Source organism: Oncorhynchus kisutch, linkage group LG15, assembly GCF_002021735.2.
Source record: "Oncorhynchus kisutch isolate 150728-3 linkage group LG15, Okis_V2, whole genome shotgun sequence".
NCBI lineage: Eukaryota > Metazoa > Chordata > Actinopteri > Salmoniformes > Salmonidae > Oncorhynchus > Oncorhynchus kisutch.
The window spans coordinates 8,733,712-8,752,061 of NC_034188.2; the positions used below are offsets into that span (position 1 = coordinate 8,733,712).

The following is an 18,350-nucleotide window of genomic DNA, read 5'->3' on the forward strand; positions in this document are numbered from 1 at the left end:
TCCTCAACCTCATTATCCTAAAGATCAAATGAATGATTGTCATGTATCCTCAACCTCATTATCCTAAAGATCAAATGAATGATTGTCATGTATCCCCAACCTCATTATCCTAAAGATCAAATGAATGATTGTCATGTATCCCCAACCTCATTATCCTAAAGATCAAATGAATGATTGTCATGTATCCTCAACCTCATTATCCTAAAGATCAAATGAATGATTGTCATGTATCCTCAACCTCATTATCCTAAAGATCAAATGAATGATTGTCATGTATCCCCAACCTCATTATCCTAAAGATCAAATGAATGATTATCATGTATCCTCAACCTCATTATCCTAAAGATCAAATGAATGATTGTCATGTATCCTCAACCTCATTATCCTAAAGATCAAATGAATGATTGTCATGTATCCTCAACCTCATTATCCTAAAGATCAAATGAATGATTGTCATGTATCCTCAACCTCATTATCCCAAAGATCAAATGAATGATTGTCATGTATCCTCAACCTCATTATCCTAAAGATCAAATGAAGGATTGTCATGGATCCTCAACCTCATTATCCTAAAGATCAAATGAAGGATTGTCATGTATCCTCAACCTCATTATCCTAAAGATCAAATGAATGATTGTCATGTATCCTCAACCTCATTGTCCTAAAGATCAAATGAATGATTGTCATGTATCCTCAACCTCATTATCCTAAAGATCAAATGAATGATTGTCATGTATCCCCAACCTCATTATCCTAAAGATCAAATGAATGATTGTCATGTATCCTCAACCTCATTATCCTAAAGATCAAATGAATGATTGTCATGTATCCTCAACCTCATTGTCCTAAAGATCAAATGAATGATTGTCATGTATCCTCAACCTCATTGTCCTAAAGATCAAATGAATGATTGTCATGTATCCTCAACCTCATTGTCCTAAAGATCAAATGAATGATTGTCATGTATCCTCAACCTCATTATCCTAAAGATCAAATGAATGATTGTCATGTATCCTCAACCTCATTATCCTAAAGATCAAATGAATGATTGTCATGTATCCTCAACCTCATTATCCTAAAGATCAAATGAATGATTGTCATGTATCCTCAACCTCATTATCCTAAAGATCAAATGAATGAGTGTCATGTATCCTCAACCTCATTATCCTAAAGATCAAATGAATGATTGTCATGTATCCTCAACCTCATTATCCTAAAGATCAAATGAATGATTGTCATGTATCCTCAACCTCATTATCCTAAAGATCAAATGAATGATTGTCATGTATACTCAACCTCATTGTCCTAAATATCAAATGAATGATTGTCATGTATCCTCAACCTCATTATCCTAAAGATCAAATGAATGATTGTCATGTATCCTCAACCTCATTATCCTAAAGATCAAATGAATGATTGTCATGTATCCTCAACCTCATTATCCTAAAGATCAAATGAATGATTGTCATGTATCCTCAACCTCATTATCCTAAAGATCAAATGAATGATTGTCATGTATCCTCAACCTCATTATCCTAAAGATCAAATGAATGATTGTCATGTATCCTCAACCTCATTATCCTAAAGATCAAATGAATGATTGTCATGTATCCTCAACCTCATTATCCTAAAGATCAAATGAATGAGTGTCATGTATCCTCAACCTCATTATCCTAAAGATCAAATGAATGATTGTCATGTATCCTCAACCTCATTATCCTAAAGATCAAATGAATGATTGTCATGTATCCTCAACCTCATTATCCTAAAGATCAAATGAATGATTGTCATGTATACTCAACCTCATTGTCCTAAATATCAAATGAATGATTGTCATGTATCCTCAACCTCATTATCCTAAAGATCAAATGAATGATTGTCATGTATCCACTGTATGTACTATACAGTATGATTGGTGAATGGGGTCTGCGCCTGAAAGGGATACTTGGGCCTGTCCTAACAAAGGATAAGGTCATCCAGGTGTTCAGATCTATGTCTTGTACTGCCGTCTCCTCCTTCATAGAGTCGACAGGGAGGACACAGATAAACTCCTGATTGACTCTGTAATGACTTTCTGGCAGTTCCTCTGTTTTTTTAACTTCTCTAAGTGGTGTTCAGATCTAACCATGTGTGGGTGTGTACAGAAGATGCTCCTTTCACACTGTCTGAATGTTGTTTCTCCCAAAAAAGAGGGACAGTGTGTGCTTGACTAAAACACTCTGTCAGAGAGAGAGAGAGAGAGAAGCACAAAATGGGACTGCCTGTACTGTCATCCAGGCATCATGGCGGCCATAGCTAGCCTAGCGCAGAACAATGACATAATGTGTCTCACAATAGTGCTTCCCTGTTATTTATATATACAGCCTACCCCCAACCAGCTCAGCCAGCATCCTGTATGTATTCCAGAGGCCTGCGTGGGTCCTCCCTCCGTTTAGCAAGTGCTTTTACCACTTGTCCACTTCCGCTAATTGTTTGACTTGAAGAACCAGTGGAGAGTTGAAGTTGGGGACGTATCTGGAAGATCGTGTTTTAAATGGGTGCCTTCCACATTAATTTACAGGCATGTTGTATCTTTCTTTCATAATGTTGCCGAGTCCCTTTCCGTGTAACTTCCTGTTTACCTAGGGTGATGTCATCGTGTAGACTAACTATTAAGGGTTGCAGTACTGATGCCGTTGTTGTTATTTACATTCAGACCGCTTGAACATACCAGTGAATCAATTGCGTCCTCCTCGGTCTGTTATTTTTTCCTCACCCACACTGCACTGAGACATGCTTGATTTTGCAAAACATTACTTAGCGGTAATGAATGAATAATAATGAATTGAAGTCCATTTAAAGAATAAACAAAATAGACTTCTGCCAATCTCTCTAATGTAAGTGTTGCCAGGGACTGGATTTGTGGTCAGAACTCATGGTGCCTAGATGTTAACAATTAAGAACAAATGAACCCAGTAAGTCTCCGTTAATTTGTTCAGATGCTTTTATGTAAAGCAATTCCAGTTGTACAAGCTAATGTCAGAGACAGAGAGACACCAACAAGCTCTGAGAAACGATTGTTTACAGACTCGGAGTCCTGAACAGGACAACTTGCAATAGAATAGAAGAAGACAGAAGGTCTCATTAAGACTGTTTTGTAGCTTCACGTTGTCTTGGGTGAGACTTTATGAGGTCTGTAACAATGAAAGAGGGAAGGAAGTTTAGATTTGTGTGAATGACCAGAGACGCTCGCCATCTGTCACTGTGTGTAAAAACGAGAAGCTGATTCATTGCATAATGCGTGGTGAGTTTGTACAATATTTTAAAGCCACGCTTTGTGAAATGTGTCACCAGAAAAATGTAAACAGGGATTATGTTAGTTTTGAATTACATCATTTCTTGATAAAGCTCATGTGAAATAGTAGGGGGCCATTTTGTTAAATTTTTCTCCCTCTTTCAGTACAGTGGCCTGACAAACTGATTTTATGGGAAATGAAAATAATTCAGCTGTCACAGTTAAGTGTCACGCTAACCTCTCCTAGCCCACAACATTCCACCCAAATCCAGATAGCTGATGTTCTGAAAGAGCTGCAAAATCTGGACCCCAACAAATCAGCTGGGCTAGACAATCTGGACCCTCTCTTTCTAAAATTGTCAGCCGCAATTCTTGCAAACCCTTTTACTAGCCTGTTCAACCACTCTTTCGTATCGTCTTAGATCCCTAAAGATTGGTAAGCTGCTGCGACCTATATTCATCCTACCCTGCCTTTCTTAAGTCTTCGAAAGCCAAGTTAACAAACGGATCGCCGACCATTTCGAATTCCACCGTACCTTCTCCGCTATGCAATCTGGTTTCTGAGCTGATCATGGGGGCACTGCAGTCACGCTCAAGGTACTAAACGACATCATAACCACCATCGATAAAAGACAGTACTGTGCAGCCGTCTTCATAGACCTGGCCAAGGCTTTCGACTCTGTCAATCACTGCATTCTTATCGGCAGACTCAACAGCCTTGTTTCTCAAAATGACTGCCTCGCCTGGTTCACCAACTACTTCTCAGATATAGTTCAGTGTGTCAAATCGGAGGGCCTGTTGTCCAGACCTCTGACAGTCTCTATGGGGGTGCCACAGGGTTCAATTCTCGGGCTGACTCTTTTCTCTGTATACATCAATGATGTCGCTCTTGCTGCTGGTGATTATTTGATCCACCTCTACGCAGACGACACCATTCTGTATACTTCTGGCCCTTCTTTGGACATTCTATTAACAAACCTCCAGATGAACTTCAATGTCATACAACTCTCCTTCCGTGGCCTCCAACTGCTCTTAAATGCAAGCAAAACTAAATGCATGCTCTTCAACCAATCACTGCCCGCACCTGCCCGCCCATCCAGCATCACTACGGTTCTGACTTAGAATATGTGGACAACTACAAATACCTGGGTGTCTGGTTAGACTGTAAACTCTCCTTCCAGACTCACACTAATCATCTCCAATCCAAAATTAAATCTAGAATCGGCTTCCTATTTCGCAACAAAGCCTACTTCACTCATGCTGACTATCCTACCGATCCTTGACTTCAGCGATGTCATTTACAAAATAGCCTCCAAAACTCTACTCAGACAACTGGATGTAGTCTATCAAGCTGGAGACTTCCCTCACTAACTTTAAGCATCAGCTGTCAGAGCAGCTTACCGATCATTGCACCTGTACATTGCCCATCTGTAAATAGCACACCCAACTACCTCATCCCCAAATTATTATTATTTTTGCTCCTTTGCACCCCAGTATCTCTACTTGCACATCTAGCACTCCAATGTTTAATTGCTAAATTGTAATTATTTCACCACTACAGCCTATTTATTGTAAGGACCTCCTTAATCGTACTACATTTGCACACACTGTATATCAACTTTTCTATTGTGTTATTGACTATACGTTTGTATATTCCATGTGTAACTCTGTTGTTTGTGTTGCACTGCTCCGTCTTGGACAGGTCGCAGTTTTATTTTTTATTTGAATTTTTACCTTTATTTAACCAGGCAAGTCAGTTAAGAACACATTCTTATTTTCAATGACTGCCTAGGAACAGTGGGGCCTGTTCAGTGGCAGAACAACAGATTTGTACCTTGTCAGCTCGCAACCTTCCGGTTACTAGTCCAACGCTCTAACCACTAGGCTACCCTGACGCTCAAGTTGTAAATGAGAACTTGTTCTCAACTGGCCTACCTTGTTAAATAAAGGTGAAATATATATATTTTTTGTCTTCAGTTTAGGGTCATCCTACCACCACTCCTAGCCCACGACACTCCAACCGTCTTCACACTATCATGCCGACCCGAACCAAACAATGCTGGCTCAGATATGTTATTTTCACCCGGAACAGCTTGGTTTGGTTCGTCTCAGTAGTGTGAAAAGTCCTCAACACTCGACTCTTGCCTCTCCTCTCTCCTAGTGTCACAAGGCTTTGTTTATGGCCAGAGGACATGTTTAGGGAGAGGAATGGGTGGAAGAGGAAAGTGAGCAGCGTGGGTGGAGGGTGTGGTGGTGTGTCCTTTTTCTTCCTCCAGTGTTTAAGGGACAGCTGTATCCTGTGTTTTCTGGAGCTTTGACAGAGCCCAGATAAAGACTATGGTTAGGGGAGAAGAGGAGAGAGATTTACAGGACCCGCAGTCTGCAGGACCGCAGTATGCAGTATGCAGGACCCGCAGTATGCAGGACCGCAGTATGCAGGACCGCAGTATGCAGGACCGCAGTATGCAGGACCTGCAGTATGCAGGACATGCAGTATGCAGGACCCGCAGTATGCAGGACCGCAGTATGCAGGACATCAGTATGCTAAATCAGGTTTTTGGAGTCAGCTCTCATGATGATCCTTCATGATCTCAGTGATTTGACTTCAGATCTCTCCTCTCCTGCTGAAGAAGACCAGTCTGAGAATGTCCATTTACCTCTTGAGTGGTTTCATATAGAGTACCAGTCAAAAGTTTGGACACACCTACTCATTCAAGGGTTTTTATTTTTTACATTGTACAATAATAGTGAAGACATCAAAGCTATGACATAACACATATGGAATCATGTAGTAACCAAAAAAAGTGTTAATCAAATCAAAAATATATTTGAGATTCTTCAAAGTAGCCACTGTTTGCCTTGACAGCTTTGCACACTCTTGGCTTCTCTCAAACAGCTTCACTTGGAATGCTTTTCCAACAGTCTTGAAGGAGTTCCCACATATGCTGACCACTTGTTGGCTGTTTTTCCTCCACTCCGCGGTCCAACTCATCCCAAACCATCTCAATTGCGTTGAGGTTGGGTGATTGTGGAGAACAGGTAATCTGATGCAGCACTCCATCACTTTCCTTCTTGGTCAAATAGCACTTACACAACCTGGAGTGTTTTAGGTCATTGTCCTGTTGGGAAAACAAATGATAGTCCCGCAAATGATAGTCCCGATTCACGCAGTCTCCTCTGAACAGTTGATGTTGAGATGTCTGTTACTTGAACTTGTATTTGGGCTGGTAATTCTAAGGAACTTATCCTCTGCAGGTACTTTGAAGAATCTCAAATATTAAATATATTTTGATTTGTTTTTACACTTTGTTGGTTACTACATGATTCCATATGTGTTATTTCATAGTTTTGATGTCTTCACTATTGTTGTTCAATGTAGAAAATAGAAAAATGAAGAGATACCTACTCATTCAAGGGTTTGTCCAAACCTTTGACTGGTACTGTAATTCTACAACCCTCCCCCGGGCCATCACCACTTTGGCCTTGCATGGAGGGGACTATGAAGCACTGTTGGGGAGAAATAAACTACATGTAGTTGGGGCGGCAGTGTAGCCTAGTTGTTAGAGCGTTGGACTAGCAACCGAAAGGTTGCAAGATCAAATCCCTGAGCTGACGAGGTAAAAATCTGTCGTTCTGCCCCTGAAAAAGGCAGTTAAAACCACTGTTCCTAGGCCGTCATTGAAAATAAGAATTTGTTCTTAACTGACTTTCCTAAAGATAAAATAAACTAGTAGTTAAGATTAATGTAGCAGTAGCTTGGTGGTAGTGGAACTAAATGTTTCTAACTTTTTCTAGCAGAAAGAAAATGAAATATGAGTGAAGTAAGGCAAGAATTTACTTCATTTTCTGACATCAGATCTGCCCAATTCTCACTTAAAACTGTTTTTCTGCTCAATAGGCCAAATTACACATTTCGTTAACATCTGACGACAGTTCTTGCAATTTGTATTCTATGACGTTTTAGATATTATATTTTTTCAACTAAGTAGTTTGGATGTGGTGAACTACTTTTTCAAAGTAACTTTAGTTATGTTTCTTCAGCTGAACTTCTTCAAGTGTGAAGTAATTGGTAGCTTGGTAAACTTGATTTTAAGACTGGTAGGAAGCCATACAAACACTGAGGAAGACGAAACAAAATCTTTGTTGTATTGTGCTGTAGGATGTTTCACCCTGAAAATCCCTCATTAGCCTTGTGTAGAGGGAGGAGAACACCATTGGCCTTGTGTAGAGGGAGGAGAACACTCACTTCATTGCTCATCTCTGAAGACCAACATCCTGTATTTATTATGGATCCCCATTAGTTCCTGCCAAGGCAGCAGCTACTCTTCCTTGGGTTTATTGTGGATCCCCATTAGTTCCTGTCAAGGCAGCAGCTACTCTTCCTGGGGTCTATTATGGATCCCCATTAGTTCCTGCCAAGGAAGCAGCTACTCTTCCTGGGGTCTATTATGGATCCCCATTAGTTCCTGCCAAGGCAGCAGCTACTCTTCCTGGGGTCTATTATGGATCCCCATTAGTTCCTGCCAAGGCAGCAGCTACTCTTCCTGGGGTCTATTATGGATCCCCATTAGTTCCTGCCAAGGAAGCAGCTACTCTTCCTGGGGTCTATTATGGATCCCCATTAGTTCCTGCCAAGGCAGCAGCTACTCTTCCTGGGGTATATTATGGATCCCCATTAGTTCCTGCCAAGGCAGCAGCTACTTTTCCTGGGGTCTATTATGGATCCCCATTAGTTCCTGCCAAGGAAGCAGCTACTTTTCCTGGGGTCTATTATGGATCCCCATTAGTTCCTGCCAAGGAAGCAGCTACTCTTCCTGGGGTCTATTATGGATCCCCATTAGTTCCTGCCAAGGCAGCAGCTACTCTTCCTGGGGTCTATTATGGATCCCCATTAGTTCCTGCCAAGGAAGCAGCTACTCTTCCTGGGGTCTATTATGGATCCCCATTAGTTCCTGCCAAGGAAGCAGCTACTCTTCCTGGGGTCTATTATGGATCCCCATTAGTTCCTGCCAAGGAAGCAGCTACTCTTCCTGGGGTCTATTATGGATCCCCATTAGTTCCTGCCAAGGAAGCAGCTACTCTTCCTGGGGTCTATTATGGATCCCCATTAGTTCCTGCCAAGGAAGCAGCTACTCTTCCTGGGGTCTATTATGGATCCCCATTAGTTCCTGCCAAGGAAGCAGCTACTCTTCCTGGGGTCTATTATGGATCCCCATTAGTTCCTGCCAAGGAAGCAGCTACTCTTCCTGGGGTCTATTATGGATCCCCATTAGTTCCTGCCAAGGAAGCAGCTACTCTTCCTGGGGTCTATTATGGATCCCCATTAGTTCCTGCCAAGGAAGCAGCTACTCTTCCTGGGGTCTATTATGGATCCCCATTAGTTCCTGCCAAGGAAGCAGCTACTCTTCCTGGGGTCTATTATGGATCCCCATTAGTTCCTGCCAAGGCAGCAGCTACTCTTCCTGGGGTCTATTATGGATCCCCATTAGTTCCTGCCAAGGCAGCAGCTACTCTTCCTGGGGTCTATTATGGATCCCCATTAGTTCCTGCCAAGGCAGCAGCTACTCTTCCTGGGGTCTATTATGGATCCCCATTAGTTCCTGCCAAGGCAGCAGCTACTCTTCCTCTGGGTTCCAGCAAAAAATGTATTTCTTTTATTTTATTTCACCTTTATTTAACCAGGTAGGCTAGTTGAGAACACCTTTATTTAACCAGGTAGGCTAGTTGAGAACACCTTTATTTAACCAGGTAGGCTAGTTGAGAACACCTTTATTTAACCAGGTAGGCAAGTTGAGAACACCTTTATTTAACCAGGTAGGCTAGTTGAGAACACCTTTATTTAACCAGGTAGGCTAGTTGAGAACAAGTACTAATTTACAACTGCGACCTGGCCAAGATAAAACATAGCAGTGTGAACAGACAACAACACAGTTACACATGGAGTAAACAATAAACAAGTCAATAACACAGTAGAAAAAATAAAAAAGAGTCTATATACATTGTGTGCAAAAGGCATGAGGAGGTAGGCGAATAATTAAAATTTTGCAGATTAACACTGGAGTGATAAATGATCAGATGGTCATGTGCAGGTAGAGATACTGGTGTGCAAAAGAGCTATTTACCGATAGACTATGTACAGCTGCAGCGATCAGCTGCTCAGATAGCAGATGTTTAAAGTTGGTGAGGGAGATAAAAGTCTCCAACTTCAGCTAATTTTGCAATTCGTTCCAGTCACAGGCAGCAGAGAACTGGAAGGAAAGGCGGCCAAATGAGGTGTTTGCTTTAGGGATGATCAGTGAGATACACCTGCTGGAGCGTGTGCTACGGGTGGGTGTTACCATCGTGACCAGTGAACTGAGATAATGCAGAGCTTTACCTAGCATGGACTTGTAGATGACCTGGAGCCAGTGGGTCTGGCGACGAATATGTAGCGATGGCCAGCCGACTAGAGCATGCAGGTCGCAGTGGTGGGTGGTATAAGGTGCTTTAGTAACAAAACGGATGGCACTGTGATAAACTGCATCCAATTTGCTGAGTAGAGTATTGGAAGCTATTTTGTAGATGACATCGCCGAAGTCAAGGATCTGTAGGATAGTCAGTTTTACTAGGGTAAGTTTGGCGGCGTGAGTGAAGGAGGCTTTGTTGCGGAATAGAAAGCTGACGCTAGATTTGATTTTAGATTGGAGATGTTTGATATGAGTCTGGAAGGAGAGTTTACAGTCTAGCCAGACACCTAGGTACTTATAGATGTCCACATATTCTAGATCGGAACCATCCAGGGTGGTGATGCTAGTCGGGCGTGCAGGTGTAGGCAGCGAACGGTTGAAAAGCATGCATTTGGTTTTACTAGCGTTTAAGAGCAGTTGGAGGCCACGGAAGGAGTGTTGTATGGCATTGAAGCTCGTTTGGAGGTTAGATAGCACAGTGTCCAAGGAAGGGCCAGAAGTATACAGAATGGTGTCGTCTGCGTAGAGGTGGATCAAAGAATCATCAGCAGCAAGAGCAACATCATTGATATATATATATATATATACAGAGAAAAGAGTCGGCCCGAGAATTGAACCCTGTGGCACCCCCATAGAGACTGCCAGAGGACCGGACAACATGCCCTCCGATTTGACACACTGAACTCTGTCTGCAAAGTAGTTGGTGAACCAGGCAGGGCAGTCATTAGAAAAACCGAGGCTACTGAGTCTGCCGATAAGAATATGGTGATTGACAGAGTCGAAAGCCTTGGCCAGGTCGATGAAGACGGCTGCACAGTACTGTCTTTTATCGATGGCGGTTATGATATCGTTTAGTACCTTGAGCGTGGCTGAGGTGCACCCGTGACTGGCTCGGAAACCAGATTGCACAGCGGAGAAGGTACGGTGGGATTCGAGATGGTCAGTGATCTCTTTGTTGACTTGGCGTTCGAAGACCTTAGATAGGCAGGGCAGGATGGATATAGGTCTGTAACAGTTTGGGTCCAGGGTGTCTCCCCCTTTGAAGAAGGGGATGACTGTGGCAGCTTTCCAATCCTTGGGGATCTCAGACGATATGAAAGAGAGGTTGAACAGGCTGGTAATAGGGGTTGTGACAATGTCGGTGGATAGTTTCAGAAATAGAGGGTCCAGATTGTCAAGCCCAGCTGATTTGTACAGGTCCAGGTCTTGCAGCTCTTTCAGAACATCTGCTCTCTGGATTTGGGTAAAGGAGAAGCTGGGGAGGCTTGGGCGAGTAGCTGCAGTGGGGGCGGAGCTGTTGGCCGAGGTTGGAGTAGCCAGGAGGAAGGCATGGCCAGCCGTTGAGAAATGCTTGTTGAAGTTTTCGATTATCATGGATTTATCGGTGGTGACCGTGTTACCTAGCCTCAGTGCAGTGGGCAGCTGGGAGGAGGTGCTCTTGTTCTCCATGGACTTTACAGTGTCCCAGAACATTTTGGAGTTAGAGCTACAGGATGCTAATTTCTGCTTGAAAAAGCTGGCCTTTGCTTTCCTGACTGACTGCGTGTATTGGTTCCTGACTTCCCTGAACAATTGCATATCGCGGGGACTATTCTATGCTATTGCAGTCCGCCACAGGATGTTTTTGTGCTGGTCGAGGGCAGTCAGGTCTGGAGTGAACCAAGGGCTATATCTGTTCTTAGTTCTGCATTTTATGAACGGAGCATGCTTATCTAAAATGGTGAGGAAGTTACTTTTAAAGAATGACCAGGCATTCTCAACTGACGGGATGAGGTCAATATCCTTCCAGGATACCCGGGCCAGGTCGATTAGAAAGGCCTGCTCGCAGAAGTGTTTTAGGGAGCGTTTGACAGTGATGAGGGGTGGTCGTTTGAATGCGGACCCATAGCGGATACAGGCAATGAGGCAGTGATCGCTGAGATCCTGGTTGAAGACAGCGGAGGTGTATTTGGAGGGCCAGTTGGTCAGGATAACGTCTATGAGGGTGCCCTTGTTTACAGATTTAGGGTTGTACCTGGTGGGTTCCTTGATGATTTGTGTGAGATTGAGGGCATCTAGCCTTGATTGTAGGACTGCCGGGGTGTTAAGCATATCCCAGTTTAGGTCACCTAACAGAACAAACTCTGAAGCTAGATGGTGGGCGATCAATTCATAAATGGTGTCCAGGGCACAGCTGGGAGCTGAGGGGGGTTGGTAGCAGGCGGCAACAGTGAGAGACTTATTTCTGGAGAGAGTCATTTTTAAAATTAGTAGTTCGAATTGTTTGGGTATGGACCTGGAAAGTATGACATTACTTTGCAGGCTATCTCTGCAGTAGACTGCAACTCCCCCCCTTTGGCATTGGGGACAAACAATAAAAGGAGTAAATGAAGGAATAAAATGAAGGCAGTTCATACAGTTTTAAATACATAACAATACATTCACAGATTTTACAACACACTGTGTGCCCTCGGGGCCCCTACTCCACTTATCTACAACACACTGTGTGCCCTCGGGGCCCCTACTCCACTTATCTACAACACATCTACAACACACTGTGTGCCCTCAGGCCCCTACTCCACTTATCTACAACACATCTACAACACACTGTGTGCCCTCGGGCCCCTACTCCACTTATCTACAACACACTGTGTGCCCTCAGGCCCCTACTCCCCAAGTCCACTGTTCTGGACTTGGGGACTGTAAAAAGAGACCTCTTGTGGCATGTCTTGTGGGGCATGCATGGGTGTTCTAGCTGTGCGCCTGCAGCTCAAACAGACAGCATTCAACGCATCACTTCCTCTGTTATGACTTGCATTCAACAACCAAAGCAGAAGTTGTGGTCTTGGTGTTACATTGGTATGTCACACATCCCTTTGTTGTTGTTGGTAGTTTTCATGTGGTTACAGTAGTTTTCATCTGGGGAAATTGATAGATAGCATCTACTGCATGTTAATAATGATGTCAGGCTGCCCACTACAGTTCTGAAACAGCATGTTGCCCTTCCATCCCGACCAGGTATTTATCTGAATGCCTTCTGCAGTGGGAAGTGGGATGGGAGGGACAATATCCTCTCACCCATCTCCCGCCCTCCCTCAGGTCACACGTTATCAGTCCTTTTCATAGGTTTCCTGCCTCTCTGCGCTCAGCACCAGACCTGGGTTCAAATTCTATTTGAAAAAAATAATTTGAAATACTTCATCTGTACTTGATTGAGATTGACTGACTGGCTAAATGGACCAGGAAAACAGTCCCAAAACTGTAAACTCTGTCCATCTGGTTCTCGAAGCAGGCTCAAAATGCTCAACGTAGTTAAGATTTCAAATAGTATTTGAACCCAGGTCTGCTCTCAGCACACAACCAGAGTCCTGTGTTTCTCTGTGTGTATCAGTGGGCTGGAGGCAAAGGTTAACCTACAGAGTGGAGACCGAGGAAGAGAAGGACGTGACTCAGACCCATTTCAGCAGCTTTCCTCCCATTCCCCTGCGGCCTTCCTACATGCTGAAGGACTAGTTCTCCTTCCTCACTGTTTAAGGGTTAGATATCACCCTTTTTCACACTATTGTGTCAAACCCAAACCTGACTGGATGCATAACATGGCCAGCCGAGTACAGCTCTGCTCGGCACGGCTTGGCTCAGTAGTGTGTAAATGATACGAGTATGGCTGCCATCGGACTGTACTCTACTTGTTAAAGTAGAACTACACTTTAGTTCAAAGAGTTCCTACAGCCAACTGTAGTTCTGTAGGAAGACTTTACATTCTGATCTGGTGCCCATAACTAATTAAATACGATCTGTCTTAATCTGTCCAAGGGTTTCATTAAAATACTATTATCTATCCTAATCTCCTATTAGAATATGTGTGATGTGTTGTGCTGTGTGCTTCCCCCTCACGAGGCTGGCAAACTGCCCCAGTCAGCCTTGAGATTCTCTTTAGTTCTGACTGGGTTCTCAAGCTGAGTCACCCACAGGGACACCCACTCCAAACCTGGGTCCAAATACTATTTTAAATCTTTGCAAATACTTTATCTGTGCTTGATTGAGCATGTTTAGTGTAATAAACCAATAGAATAGTCCCATAACTGCAAACCCTACCCATTATGGGACTCCAGGCAGGCTAGAGCAAATGGTCAAGGCATTTGAACGATTTCAAATAGTATTTGAACCCAGATCTAAAACACACCAGCCAGGGAAAAGTAGACATTAAAACTTAACGCATTCCAAGCTTTCTCAGGAAGTGTTTCTACCGAGGCTTTCAAAGAACCCTGACACATCTCTCCCTAGCTGCAGGCTGTTGTATCCCTGGATACTCTATTTCTCCATTCATTTGTATAACTTATTATTGAATTCATGTTGAATAAAAACACACTTGAAATGGTGCCTTGTCATCAATTAAATGGTACACACCTTCAATAGAATTCAGAATTCATCAAATAATTGCAGTTTTCACATTTTGTTACCTTATTCGATTTCTCTCATGTCTCTGTGTTCTGTCTATGAACCTATTGCATTCTTCTTCCTTCCCTGGTCTGATGGTGCCGTATCCCCCTGGTCTGATGGTGTCGTATCCCCCTGGTCTGATGGTGCCGTATCCCCCTGGTCTGATGGTGTCGTATCCCCCTGGTCTGATGATGCCGTATCCCCCTGGTCTGATGATGCCGTATCCCCCTGGTCTGATGGTGTCGTATCCCCCTGGTCTGATGGTGTCGTATCCCCCTGGTCTGATGGTGTCGTATCCCCCTGGTCTGATGGTGTCGTATCCCCCTGGTCTGATGGTGTCGTATCCCCCTGGTCTGATGGTGTCGTATCCCCCTGCTTCTTCCTTCCCTGGTCTGATGGTGTCGTATCCCCCTGGTCTGATGGTGTCGTATCCCCCTGGTCTGATGGTGTCGTATCCCCCTGCTTCTTCCTTCCCTGGTCTGATGGTGTCGTATCCCCCTGGTCTGATGGTGTCGTATCCCCCTGGTCTGATGGTGTCGTATCCCCCTGCTTCTTCCTTCCCTGGTCTGATGGTGTCGTATCCCCCTGGTCTGATGGTGTCGTATCCCCCTGGTCTGATGGTGTCGTATCCCCCTGCTTCTTCCTTCCCTGGTCTGATGGTGTCGTATCCCCCTGGTCTGATGGTGTTGTATCCCCCTGCTTCTTCCTTCCCTGGTCTGATGGTGTCGTATCCCCCTGGTCTGATGGTGTCGTATCCCCCTGGTCTGATGGTGTCGTATCCCCCTGCTTCTTCCTTCCCTGGTCTGATGGTGTCATATCCCCCTGGTCTGATGGTGTTGTATCCCCCTGCTTCTTCCTTCCCTGGTCTGATGGTGTCGTATCCCCCTGCTTCTTCCTTCCCTGGTCTGATGGTGTCGTATCCCCCTGCTTCTTCCTTCCCTGGTCTGATGGTGTCGTATCCCCCTGGTCTGATGGTGTCGTATCCCCCTGCTTCTTCCTCCCTGGTCTGATGGTGTCGTATCCCCCTGGTCTGATGGTGTCGTATCCCCCTGGTCTGATGGTGTCGTATCCCCCTGCTTCTTCCTCCCTGGTCTGATGGTGTCGTATCCCCCTGCTTCTTCCTTCCCTGGTCTGATGGTGTCTTATCCCCCTGCTACTTCCTTCCCTGGTCTGATGGTGTCGTATCCCCCTGGTCTGATGGTGTCGTATCCCCCTGCTTCTTCCTTCTCTGGTCTGATGGTGTCTCTACATACCAAGTGGTCATACATGTGTCAATAAACCAAATGTGATCAATATAGAGATATATATATATATATACACACACACACACACTGCTGGAAGTTAACTGAACTGCTATTAATAGCATGTTATGTCTACTGTGTTACTCTGCATGTTACATGTTCAGTATTGTTAGGTTCTGAACAAACTAGGAAAAATCTCAAATCAATTTTATTCACCCACTGGGTCATACAGCTGCAAAGACAAAAGACATGATGACACAAGAGCATGTATTTATGCCCTCTGGGCGGAGTCAACTCCTTTACACATCTAGACAACCAATACATCTCTGTTGCTAGGTAGGAATTTAATTGGTTCCTCTCGCTGGTGTAGTCACAGCCCTGTTACTGTAACTGTTGTGGCCCCCCTCCCCAGAGGTTTCTTCTCGCGTCATCTGTTGATTTAACCTCGAGACGCACTCCTCCTCAGTTCCGCACCCGGCCTGCCTTATCAGAGACGAACTATTGCCTTTCACCTCTCTCCTCAGAAACATGGAGCAGAATATGAAAATATATGAAGACATACAAGACCACTGATAATCTCCCGCAAGATCTCACCCCGTGGGGTCAAAATGATCACAAGAACGGTGAGCAAAAATCCCAGAACCACACGGGGGGACCTAGTGAATGACCTGCAGAGAGCTGGGACCAAAGTAACAAAGCCTACCATCAGTAACACACTACGCCGCTAGGGACTCAAATCCTGCAGTGCCAGACGTGTCCCCCTGCTTAAACCAGTATATGTCCAGGCCCGTCTGAAATTTGCTAGAGAGCATTTGGATGATCCAGAAGAAGAATGGGAGAATGTCATATGGTCAGATGAAACCAAAATATAACTTTTTGGTAAAAACTCAACTCGTCGTGTTTGGAGGACAAAGAATGCTGAGTTGCATCCAAAGAACACCATACCTACTGTGAAGCATGGGGGTGGAAACATCATGCTTTGGGGCTGTTTTTCTGCAAAGGGACCAGGACGACTGATCCGTGTAAAGGAAAGAATGAATGGGGCCGTGTACCGTGAGATTTTGAGTGAAAACCTCCTTCCATCAGCAAGGGCATTGAAGATGAAACGTGGCTGGGTCTTTCAGCATGACAATGATCCCAAACACACCGCCCGGGCAACGAAGGAGTGGCTTCGTAAGAAGCATTTCAAGGTCCTGGAGTGGCCTAGCCAGTCTCCAGATCTCAACCCCATAGAAGTTACAGGTCTGTGAGAGCCAGAAATCTTGTTTGTTTGTAGGTGACCAAATACTTATTTTCCACCATAATTTGCAAATAAATTCATAAAAAATCCTACAATGTGATTTTCTGGATTTTTTTTCTTCTCATTTTGTCTGTCATAGTTGAAGTGTACCTATGATGAAAATTACAGGCCTCTCATCTTTTTAAGTGGGAGAACTTGCACAATTGGTGGCTGACTAAATACTTTTTTGCCCCACTGTACATTCCGTTTACATGTAAATGAATTGAGTTCTAGTAGGGTAACATGAATCGGTACATTTCAAGCTAGAGTCTAACAGTGTTTACAGTGTTTACTCTGCATGTTACGTGTTCATCGTTTACGGTGTTACTCTGTAAGCATTTCACTGTAGCGATTACACACGCTACATCCTGTGCACGTGACGAATACACTTTCATTTGATTTATAGTATGGGGATGTAGTGAATTTAGTTCTCTTATCAGACCAATGGACCAGATGGAACACTAACTCAACATGAATTATATTATTATCTAGTTCTTAATAATGTGTTCCATTTCAGATGGATTGGAGTCTCCCTGTGTAGATCCATGATGGCCGTCGTCTTGACCACAGCAGCTGAAGGCCCCCTCCTAGCCCATGTATGTACGTTGTTATGGCAACAATAGATGGAAACACGGACGTTGAGACCCTGTTGGCTGCGATCCACCTGGAGCGATACCTGAAGACCTTCCGCCAGTCTGGCTTCCTCTTGGCCAGGGACCTCAGCCACCTAGACAATGGAGCTCTTATCCAGCTGGGTGTAACTGCCACCGGACACAGGAAGAGAATTCTGAGGCTTGTCCAGCACATTCAGAGGGCTACCAATCATAATCAGTTGACATCAGAGCCCTTGGAGCCCTTATTGGACCGTTGTCAGTCTGAGTCTGACATTAATTCCACACCCATCCAATCAGGAGGGCCGAGGTCTGACCAAGGGGACGGAACTGGGGCCATTCCGTTTGAAGCGTTCCGGAATAATTCTGTTCCTAACATTCCATCCATGTTGATGAACTCCGGGTCAGAACAGCAGCAACAGTACAATGGGAATGTTGTCATAAAACCGGTTCCAAAACCTAGAACAGTGTTTTACAGACACAAAACGGAACCCGCCCGGTTTCTCTCCTGTCCCATACCACCGACATCACCAGATCCTCATGTTCTGACCCTAACCAGGAAACCGTCTCAGGAATCTCTCTGTTTCACCATATTGGAAGGTTTGGCTTCAGGTGAATTTAACACTGACACAGTGATGGTGGGGCCTACCCCTAACCCTGCCCCTACCCCTACCCTGAGACACAGCCTAAGCCTGAGAGAGAGGAGGCTGAGTAACTCTTCAGACTCTGGAGGTCCCCAGCCCCCTGTTCCCCCTCGGCTGAACCGAGGTACCCCTCCAGCCATGTTTAGTGGACCTACATCCACACCACCGTCATCTGGTGGAAGGACTGAACAAAACCAGGACCAGTGCATGACAACCCCACCTCCCTCATCCTCCTATGATGACACTGGATTCCCCTCTCTGGCTACTTCCCCTCCTGGCTCCCCGATGGAGATGGTCTCCAATGAGATCTACTGTGGCACTAAACCTGGCACGGCAGCTAGTAGTGGACGGATTCCCTGCAACGCTCCTCAAACACCACCACGGCCAGAGATTCACACCTCTCCTGAAGGAAATGGGTAGGTCAACGTCTGACTTC

General features: G+C 44.5%; 1 protein-coding gene across 1 annotated transcript in view; it reads left to right on the forward strand.

Moving 5' to 3' along the window:
• LOC109878030 (arf-GAP with Rho-GAP domain, ANK repeat and PH domain-containing protein 3) overlaps positions 1-18,350 on the forward strand; it is a 61,733-nt gene that overhangs the window by 5,302 nt on the left and 38,081 nt on the right. Inside the window, exon 2 of the mRNA XM_031789587.1 lies at positions 17,177-18,330. Within this exon, the coding sequence (XP_031645447.1) occupies positions 17,258-18,330 (1,073 nt within the window). The 5' untranslated portion in view covers positions 17,177-17,257. The remainder of the gene's footprint in view (positions 1-17,176; positions 18,331-18,350) is intronic.